This window comes from Perna viridis, chromosome 4 (genome assembly GCF_037379345.1).
Source record: "Perna viridis isolate PV_CMFRI_1.1 ecotype Kerala chromosome 4, ASM3737934v1, whole genome shotgun sequence".
NCBI classification, from domain to species: Eukaryota; Metazoa; Mollusca; class Bivalvia; order Mytilida; family Mytilidae; genus Perna; species Perna viridis.
Window position 1 is genome coordinate 2,837,135 of NC_142448.1, and position 11,279 is coordinate 2,848,413.

Below are 11,279 nucleotides of genomic sequence, written 5' to 3' on the forward strand. Positions count from 1 at the left end.
TCCCTTGAAAAGTAATCATCTGAGAGTGATTTGAATAAGTGCCCTCATGATTTAGTACCATGATTGAAATCCCTCCCGCCTCTCCTTCAAAATCATCTAGTGGAAATTACTGTTTTGCTGAAAGAAACTGATTGGGACGCATGTGAGTGAGTCGAAGTCATGAGGGCACTTAAATTAAATTGCTCTCAGCTGTTGATTACTTTTCAAGGGAGATAATCCTAATTGTACAATTTCAATATTTTCTTTGTGGCTGTGGTTCAACCTCAAACACAAAATAAGATAAAAATATTTTCACAGTGGTAACATGCTAAATTTTGTAACATCAGTTTTAGAGGTATGTTCGCTTATTTTTGTCTTGTAATTATGTTTGTTTTTTTTATGTTGACTTTTAAATGTTTAACAAATACCCAAATGTCCTTCATAACAAATACTTAGTTTAATTGTAGCATATAGTTAAGTTTTTAGATTGGTTGTACTTACATCCTTAAATAAAAAAACAGGGAATTACAAGAAATTTTTTTCATTAGTAATTATTTAGTTTTATATGAGATATTATTACCAGCAGCAAAAAAGAAATATTTGAAGGTATGATACTTTTAAATCTTTTAAAAATAAATTCTTTTTTTTTTTTTCAAAAAAAAATCCTGGATTTACATATTTTTTCAGTTCTTTTACAAAGAGATAAAGTTATTTTTAATGCATTTGTAGTAAATTTGTTTTCTCACTGACCTATTTGTACTAACATGTTGCCCTGTTTTCTTTTTAATTCTTTTAATGCCTTCCTTTGGATCTGGATTTATAGTGTCAACTGAGGTAACCCCTGAACCTAAAACTGTTTCTCAAATCATCAATATGTTTGAAAAAGATAAAGTATCATATGGCGAGAAAAAATATATTCTTCCCTCCAAAACTGATTTTAGGGAAACTGTTTCGCAACAATCTTTCGAAGAAAAATTGGAGTCTCAAGGCGAACAAGAGGTACTTCCTGCTGAGGATAAAGTAGGGCCAAAAACCGATGTCATACAGGAGGATACATCTACAGAGGGTGACGAACAAATTATGAACAAATCTGACATAATGACGAGGAGTAAGTTAGAGGAGTTTCTCTCTGAATCACCGAAGGTGAAACGTATGATTGAGATGTATGAAGAAGCTCAGAAACGGTCAATTGATGATGATTCAAGCTCTCCTAGGAGTTCTGTAGATAGATGTGACTCACTTGACAGTGAAAAATACAAGTCTCCTAAAAAAGTAGCATTCTATCAAGGTGAGACAGAGATTTCTGTTAAAGAAGTCTCGCTGAATGAGGATGTAGAGGAAAGGTTTGAGGTGCATATTACTGAACAAATTGAATATGGACCTGAACAGAATATAGATCGTCCAGATACTATAGATATTACTGAACAAACTGTACATCATCCAGATCCTGTTGATATTACTGAACAAACTGTACATCGTCCAGATACTGTTGATATAACTGAACAAACTGTACATCGTCCAGATACTGTTGATATAACTGAACAAACTGTACATCATCTAGATACTATTGATATTACTGAACAAACTGCGGATCATTCAGATACTGTAGATATTACCAAAACACAAGAAACCACTGAAAAACAATCACCTCTTGTACTAGAGAGTATTAGCCCAGTAGCTCATATTGTAGAGGATATAGAATCTAGAGTAGATAAACTAGAACAAGCTATATCATTGGAAAAGGAGGATGCAGGTACTGCGGCAGACCAGACAGGCATGAATAAAATGGTTTCTGAGGTTCAACACAAGTCGGAACAGGTCTTTGATGAGGCTGTAGAACATATTGTTGAGTCTGATGAAGAATGGGAAATTCTTGACAAACCTGAAGATGAGGAAGAGGTTATTCCATGTAAATTACCCTCACCTCAGGTAGATATGACCAGAGGTATTGATGAGATTGTAGAAGAGACAACTAAATATTGCAGTGAAGAAGAAAAGTTGGTACATGATCAACCTATTCCCGAGGAAGAAATATCTTCATGTTTTACCAAAGTTACTACTAGAGAAATTATTACAATTGAAGAGAAAATTCCAAATAGATATGAAATAGAGAGTGAGAAACCAGGAATATCCACTGGTGTTGTGGAGAAACAGACAATTGTAATGAAAAGTGAACATCCTGTTGAGGAGGTACAAGAAGATACTGAGGTACTGGGCGCTGAGGCAGAACCATATATATCATCTGAGGATGAGGCTACTACAGAAGAAATAATTGGATCTAATGAGAGTGAAATAGAAAGTCCTCCTGAATTCTCACAGGATGATCTTAGAGATGAAATTAATCAGACAGAACTTGAGTTGAGATTAAAATCACTTCCTGTAGCAGACAAAGATCCAGCACAGATAGCCCCTGAAGAGCTTGTTGTTGACCAGGATGTTGATCAAGAGAGCACAAGTTCTAAAGACTATGAGGAATACAAAATACCTAAATATGAATATGATAAGGAAATAAAAGAAAAACAACTGTTCCATGACATAGCATACCAAGAACATGAACAATCAGATCGTGAAGAACAAGAAGTACTCACACCCAAAGAGGAATCACGCATGATTGAGTCAAAAGATGAAGTAAGCCTTGTAGAATCTAGGGATGAATCAAAATCTTATGAATTTGTCCTAGTAGAATCTGAAAGTAAAGAAGTGAAAATGCTTGATTCTACTGATGAAATGGAAGAAATTAAGGATGAAATGGTAATCTCTCTTGAGTCATCTGAAGACATCGAAGCAAAACTTGCACAAGAACAAATTTACTCAGATGAATCATCTACACCAGAACCTATGGAACAACAAGAACTGGATAAACAGTTTACTGAAGCTGTATCTAAACAAATAGGAGATGAATCAATGGTCTCAGAGTCAGTTACAACTACTCAGTTTGCCTCTAAACAAGATGTAGAGGAGTCTTCTGAAATCATTTCTAGTAATACTGAGTGTCAGGTGCTTGATAAAATAGAAGAAAAATCATCAGAAACTGTATTCAAAAGTTTGGAAGAAGAACTGGTAGCCTCTGAAACTATTACTACTAAAGAAGAACTGGCAGCCTCTGAATCTATTGCCCCTGAAGGACTGATTGCACCTGAAACTATTGCTAAACAAGAAGAACTGGTTGCCTCTGAAACAATTACTACTAAAGAACTGGTAGCCTCTGAATCTATTGCCCCTGAAGAAGAACTGATTGCATCTGAAACTATTGCTAAACAAGAAGAACTGGTTACCTCTGAAACAATTACTACTAAAGAAGAACTGGTAGCCTCTGAAACTATTACTACGAACGTTATTAATAAACACATTGAAGAAGCACAATCTACCAAGACAACATCTAAGCAAGTTAAAGAAGATGTTAGTGAGGAAAATGTAGAAGATACTGTACCTCCTGAAATATCTGATGAGAAAGTTATAGATTCATTGTATTCATCTGGTTTTGAAGATCAAGTTGACAGATACATTGAAATGACTGACACTGCAGAATTTGAAGCCCTGGAGGAACAAATTGAACAAGAAACTAAACTAGAAACAGATGTAAAATGTGATGCAATCTACTCAGATAAGGAAATAGATAACGTTGAATCTGAATCACAGAAAACTGAGGAGTTGGAGATTCAAGTACAAGAGGAAGACACTGAACATGAAGACACCAGTGTTGATATTGACAAGTCAGAGGTCAAACAGGACCAAGAAGAAACAAAAATGTTACAAACTGAAAGTTCTGAGAATCTCCATGAGGTACAAAAACCAGTTGAATTATTTGAGTATCAATCACGGGACCAGATTTTACGTCAGTCTGAAAAGGATGAAGAATCAGATAATGTTATAAGTATTGCTGAGCAAGAAGTGATCTTTGTCCAAGATAAAAATGAAATCATTGATTTGAATATGGCTGCAGTAGAGGATAAAGTACAACCAACTGACTATGACACACAAGAGGTCCATGCTATTGTCCATGAGGAACCTACTGAAATAAAGGAAATGATTGGCACTGTTGTGTTAGCACAAACTGAAGATAAACATGAGAAAACAGAAGAGCATGTCAAATTGGAGGGAAAAACAGACATTTATTCAGAGGAACTGGACATGGTTCTTACACTAGACAGTTCATATGAGGAAACTCACATGGTTGTACATGAGAAACCCTTAGAAGAAACATGTGAAATTCTATCTGACCAAGTTCAGATTATAAAATCTCAAGATGAAATACCCACAGAAAAACAAGGAGAAATTCACACTGTTGTACAAGAGGAACCTTTAGAAATGGAGGAATCTGCTGCTATTCCACCAGAAGACATAGAGATAGTGCAGACACATTCCTATGACAATGTACCAGCTGGAGAAACCGAAGAAATCCATACCGTTTTACAAGAGGAGCTAGTTAAATTAGAGATCACAACTGATATTGATGAAGAGAGTGTTGAACTAGCTGGAACACAACCCACTGAAATACATGTAGCGGCTAAAAATGTACCTGTTTTATTTGAGAAAGCAGATGAATTAGAAGAATTAACAGGCGAAATGGAAATACAACCTAGAGCACAAAAGGTTTATTCTGTGACAGAACAAACTGTTTATGATACAACAGAAACTATAGGACCATTAGAGGAGGTAGAAACTGTCACTGAAGTTAAGGATGATCAAATATTGGTCAACAAAGGACAGACCTATGAAGTCAGTGAAATAATAGAGGAGCACTACCCAGGGCAAAGAATTGATGTGTTACAGGAAATTAAACCAACAGAAACAATAGAACAATCCAAACTTGAAGAAATAAATCAACAAGAATTGTTCACTCTTACACAGGAAGAAATGATGTATACTGAGAAAATTGATGATCTTAGTCCTCAAGATGAGGTTATACTTAATGTTCATGAGAGTGATGAAATGCAAAAACCAGAGGAAAAGTTTGATGAGCTACACACAACTCAACAAGAGGAGATGATGTTCACAGAGAAGGCTGATACCCTCAGTCCAAAAAGTGAACCTGAAATACTAAGTCATGCTGAAGAGATGGCCCAAATTGAACCTGATCATTTGTTAACAACAACACAAGAAACTGTTTACACTGAAGAGGCTGAAGACTTGAGTGCAGAAAAAGTTGATTATTCTGTTGAAAAAATTGCATCATTGGAAATTCAAGCAGTTCCTTATGAACAATCAGAAAAACTGAGCCCTGAAGAAAAAGAGATTTCTGCCCCTAAAGAGGAGGTTATAAAATTAAGTCCAGCAGAAATTCAGGCAATACATTTTGAACAACCAGATGTCACCAAAGAAATAATTAGTCCGGAGGAAATGGAAGTTCCTGCTCCGAGAGAAGAAGTTATTGAAATATGTCCTGTAGAAATTAAACCATCAGTAAGAGTTCAATCGGAAGAAATGATCTTTCAGTTGGATGATGTACAAAAACCTGAAGAAGAGACAATACAATTACCAACTAAAAAATCTGATGTTGACAAAGAAATGTCTTCATCCTCCACAATGTCTGATGAGGACTTGGTAGAAAAACCTCACAGAATTTCATTTTCTGAAGATGTAGATCCTCCCAAACCAGTCATGGAAGAAGTAGAACATACTATGGAGGCTCCAGAGGTGGATTCAGCTCCTGGAATGTTGAGTAGAGTAGAATCAGACGAGAAACAGGTATTTAAGAGTAACTCTAGGGAACAACTAATTAATTTGTCCTCTGTTTCATCTAATGCTGATCTACAAGAGGAGATAATTGACATTGATCAGTACCCAACTGTTCAAAATAGGATAGACTACAGCCTTCAGCAAGTTGCTGACGAGGAAATGTTTGGTATCCCGGTTGACTTTGTTGCCAGAAAGAATAGTGAGAGTGATGTGAAAGCAGAAGAATCTGGTGCACATGTTATTGATGTCATAGAACCAGCTGAACAGGTTGAGGATTTAGAAACGGGAATACCTCCTGAATCAGAAACAGGTCTCCCAGCCAAATACTACCAGGATGCTGTAAGTGATGCTGTTTTGTTTAACATGTTACAAGAAGGTGGTAAAGTGGATGAGATACGAGCATTAATGTCTGATGATACACACAAAATGGAACTAGCTTGGGAACCTCCATCTAAGAAATACACAGATGAGGAAGAAGCAAGAGTACACTTAGTTGAAAAGAAAGTGGCTTATGATGAGAAACATGACATATTAGAGAGAAAAGAGCATTATAAAGATGGTGAAATGGAGAGTTGTGATGTAAAAAAGGAAGAATTTCGTAAAACTTTCTCTGCAGAAATAACAAAGGACACATCAGTTGAGGATGTATCATCCTCTAAATCTCTAGATATTGGGGATAAATCATATGGAGTTGAGGAAAGACAACAAAAGGTTGTTACTGATGATCAGGCTATTGCCAATCTGAAAACTAAGAAAACTGAACATGAATTTCATGCTATAAAACCTAAAGATTCGGATATTGAAATACAAGAGACTGAAAAGAAGGAGTTACTTGATGAAACATTTGAAATATCTGTAAAATCTGATATTGAACTCAAAGAGACTGAGAAAAAAAAAGATGGACAAACTGATGAATTGATCCATGAAGAGTCTGAACAAACTGTCACTAAAGAAACAAAAAAGGTTGTAGTTGAATCTACAACTGATCAGTTAGAATATAAAGTAGACAAAGATAATGAAAAAATAACTAAAATCCTTGATGAACAAGTTACAGAGAGATCTGAAATTAAAGTAGAGGAAGAAAAAATTGATAAAATTAGAAAAATTGAAAAGATGGATTCTCATGATGAAATAGAAAAATTCATTGATCATAAAGAAATAAAGGAGGAGGTAGATCGTGATGCCACAATTGAGACTGATGTCAGTGACAAACATGTTGTCAAATTTTTGTCTGAAACATCAGAAATCCTTGAAGAGGGTGAAGTTATTATAGAACCAAGTATTGATAGAATGGAGAGATTCTTGTATCTCCCTGACGATACTGATCCTACTAAACAATTTGATACAAAAACAAGGGAGGATGACTTAACTGGAGAATTTCATGGTGATAATGATGAAGAATTTTTTGATAGTCAGCCTGCGGGTGGCAATAGTGATGATGAAGGATTTGGTCCTTCAGATACCCCGCAACAATTAGACAGGGGAGAGTCGGTTGAAAATGATGACTTTGAGTTTTCACGAAAATTATCGTCTGCTGAGGTAGATGAACTTGAACATGAATTGAGAATGGAACAAACTGAACTGGAAAAAATCATACAGACAGTGAATGAAGGCACAGGGACACCACAGAGTGACCGACCATTATCTCCCAGCTCTTATACTCTGGAAACTGACACTGATGTTGAAGCTAGATCTTATGAAAATGAAGAATTGATGGATGAAAATTTTGACATCTCTCAACAAATATTCATAGAACAAAAAATAGAGTCTCAAAAGCAGCAGCTTGCAAGACCACCTTCACCATCAGACTTCACATTGATCACTTCACAAGACCAGGAAGCCCTGACAAATCTTCTAGGTCTGGACAAATCAGAGCATGAGCCACCTCTGCATGATCAAGGTAGAGTCTGTTTAGTAATATGTATGATCATCACAAATGCTTTTTTAAAAATCCAATTTTAGTTCTTTTTGTTGTTAGTGGATTTTGTTACATAGAATCTGTGAAGTTTTAAGTTAGAATGTCCCTGAAAAAAAATTTCTATGTAACATGAAATTTAATTTATTAGTTTACATTAGAAACAATTTCAGAGAGCATGTGTGATGATCAGACTGGTATCGTTTTAGATAGTAATGATCAAAACAGCACAAACGTTGCATGAACAACTTTTCATCGTGTGTCAAAGTACTGTATGTTATTGTCTTACACTAAAAAATGACACTTTATTCACAGAATCAATAACCTTACAAAACAATAAGCTATGATATGAATTGGCAAGTTAGTTCTGTTAAGCTTTGATTGATTACCTTAGAAACTGAATGATAACTGAAATAAAAAGTATTAAGGAACAAATATAAATAATGTAAGAATTCACTAATAGATAATTATTTTTGTGTTTTGTCATGAAATCAGTAAAATTTGCTTTTCTAAGGAACATAAAGTGCAGCAACCAAATTACAAATCACACTGACAACACACTTTGATTGACTTGTGTAGTTTCTAATGACACTTTAACATGTGTAGTTCACAATGAAATGATGCATGGTTACTGTAGGTGACTTAAAAACAGTGCCATTATTATTGTAAAGAGCATCTTATGTTTTAAGAATATTATATAGATTTGACTTGTCTTTTTTAGTAGTCTCTGAAGTAAAATATGATTAATACTGTCATTTAAGTATAGGGAAAAATTCACTGTTTTGAGTGATGTTGTGTCATTTAAACACTCCCTGTTTCATTTCTATTCATTCATATATAAATTCATTGCTTTTTAATTTTATATTTCAGAATCTGAATTTTCAACAACTTCCAATGAAATTCAGGAAGGTTTTGACATAGAAAACAAAGACAATGTGGTCACACAACAACAAACCACATCAAGTTTACCACCAATAAATCAACAAATGGAGAATCTCCAACGGGCTGAAGGCAAAACTATCATTTCAAGTTATGAAAATGTATATGATGGTGTTGGTCTTGATCCTAGAATAAATCGAATGTCTGGAGATGCTAGTGAATTAGATATAGGTGACAGGTTTGATACAAAGCAGGCTGAACAGCTTCAGGCCTCTGAAAGGTCATCAAGTTATGAACAAATCTATGATAAGGAGGCAGAGTCAATACTAGGTGAGTCAACCAAACCATCTTTGTCATCTCGCCATGCATGTCCTATCTATATAACTGTCGAGGAAGGACTCGATAAGTTATCGTCCGAGGAACCCAAATCTGACATACACAAGGATTTTAAAGAGAGATCATTGTCATGTGAAACCCAGCTAGAAGTAGACCATCAAGATTTACGTTACAGACACAACTCCTCTCCAGACATGTCTGTTTTTACTCTTGCCTCGTATCAAAATCAATTCAGTCCAGGTAGTTCTCTCCCTTTATGCACTTTAATGTCCTTCATTTCAGCTTTTGATGTGCTTTTGTTGTTATGGGATTAGCACAGTCATTTAATTTCTCTTAAAAAACAACAATCTATTCAATTTCATATTTTTTTTTACAATTCTTTTTCTGCATGATTTCTTGGTTCTTAATATTTTTCTGAAAGTTTTCTTTTGTTTTATTGTACTAATAAAAAAGTCTCAATTAAAAGATTGATCTGTATGTGAATTGAAGTGAATTATCTTTAATAGTTATTTTCTTTTAAAATTGTGATTTTATCAAATATTAAATATATACATACTTATGATTGTTAAAATTAAATTATCACAAAATTGATGAAGAAAACTTTTTTTCCATTTACAATACAAATTTTGATCATGTTTCATTTCATTTTCTCAGTAAAATAAAATACATATTAATTAACTTGCTGTCATAGAAAGGCAACACCAAATGTTTCTCTTTTCTTTCACTTTACTTTGATTTCTGCAGGAGCTATTTAACTCGTTTTCAACATTTCCCAATCGTAGAATACTTTATATGAGCAACTACATTAAAACAGCTGATCGGATTCCTTCTTGTAGGATAAAGTGTGCATACTGTATTGCCAGTTGTTCCTTTCTCACTATGTATGATCATGTAGTGCAGATGTTCTCTACTATTTTGATTCATTAGATATTGTAAGAGTTATGAGGTTTAATTTTGCTCCTCTACTCGCCGACATGAACTAACACTCAGTAATAGACTCATCTTCTTAGAAACCTCTTGACATATTTTGTCCATATTCAGTAGGATTTATTATTATGATGTGAAGCCATTTTGATTTGATAATTTTTGTGTGTGTTTCAACATTTATCAATCATAAGAGAACTTGTTGATGCATTTCCTGTGATTTCAAAGTGTAGATGTGCATAATGCACCACAATTTTGATTGAACAAATTTCTAAGAAATTTTGGGACTTTGACAAATTCAAATCTTTTGAGCAGTGTGGATATATGGTTAAGTAGATTCAATCCATGTCTTATCATGAACACTATTGAAAATTTAGTTGGTAATAAATCCTTTTAAAAAAAAAAAGCATTTGGTGTTTGCAACTTATTAATATGAGGGTATGCTTGATTAGGTCCGTGTATACAAATACATTATCTTTTTGTGTTTGTTTAAGCTTCCTTGTTATACCTTATGAACTCTTGTTATCACACATATTTATTAAGCATTTTAAAGTCTTAAATTGTTAGAAAGATAAAAAAGAATAAATTGGTGGTGTCTGGTTTTATTATGTCACTACTGTTAATTTTGCTGATTACTTTACAAATGCCTCAAACACAATTATTGATGATGTATTGTATGCTAGTACATGTATGATTATCATGATAGGACACCATGCATGTGTGTTGTCAATAATGTTGTACACATCTATACATATTATTATATTTCATATTAATTTTTTTTATATATTTGTATGTTTTTGCTGGAAAAATGTAATTATCCATAGATACTTTACTAGGTTAATGAAATGTGTGTGGCCTCAAATTAAATAGAATGTATATTTAGAATGCATTTTGTAGTGAGACTTTTGTGCCATTAAGTATTTTTATTCACCACTTTGGAATGTTGATTTAATTTTTCAATTTATAATGTGATCTTTGGTGCTTATGATGACCACTACCGCTCATTATGGAATCCTTTAATTATCATTCTTATTTTTTCTCTACAAGCTGCTGTTGATGAGGATAAGTCATCAGTATCATCACGTTCTGACGTAGCTCAGCTCGATGATGTCAAAGGTACAATTCACATTCTCATTTAACATGTTGCTTTATATATTTGGTTCATAGTGTGAACTAGATTTCAGCATAAAATTATACATGACTTTTAAAAAAATGTTTATCTGTCTAATAATGAATATGTTTTAGCCATAGTTGTGTATATTTTTTTGTGCTAGAAATACCCTTCACACTGTAAAATGTGCATTTAAGTATTTAAATTATCATTAATTTTCCACTCTATGCATTTTAAAATTAATTTAATATAAGTTAAAAAAAAAAATATTAGAAAATGCTTTATTACAAAAGTTGGAAACTTATTTTGAAAAAATAAATAAAATAAATTCAGGTAGGATAATTAGATGTAATGGTATCTAAAATTCTCTTTTGATTTTTAAAGATATATCGACATTCCTTACCCAAAAATGTTTATTGTAATTTTTTGGTCACAGTTATTACCGATTGATACTGA

At 33.7% G+C, this 11,279-nt stretch overlaps 1 protein-coding gene across 16 annotated transcripts in view; it reads left to right on the forward strand.

The window, feature by feature from the left end:
• Positions 1–11,279, forward strand: part of LOC148618446 (uncharacterized) — a 138,883-nt gene that overhangs the window by 114,130 nt on the left and 13,474 nt on the right. For all 16 annotated transcript variants that reach the window (XM_088577388.1, XM_088577380.1, XM_088577383.1 and 13 more), the window contains 3 exons: positions 803–7,558; positions 8,444–9,028; positions 10,760–10,828. In XM_088577388.1, the coding sequence (XP_088433514.1) occupies positions 803–7,558; positions 8,444–9,028; positions 10,760–10,828 (7,410 nt within the window). The remainder of the gene's footprint in view (positions 1–802; positions 7,559–8,443; positions 9,029–10,759; positions 10,829–11,279) is intronic.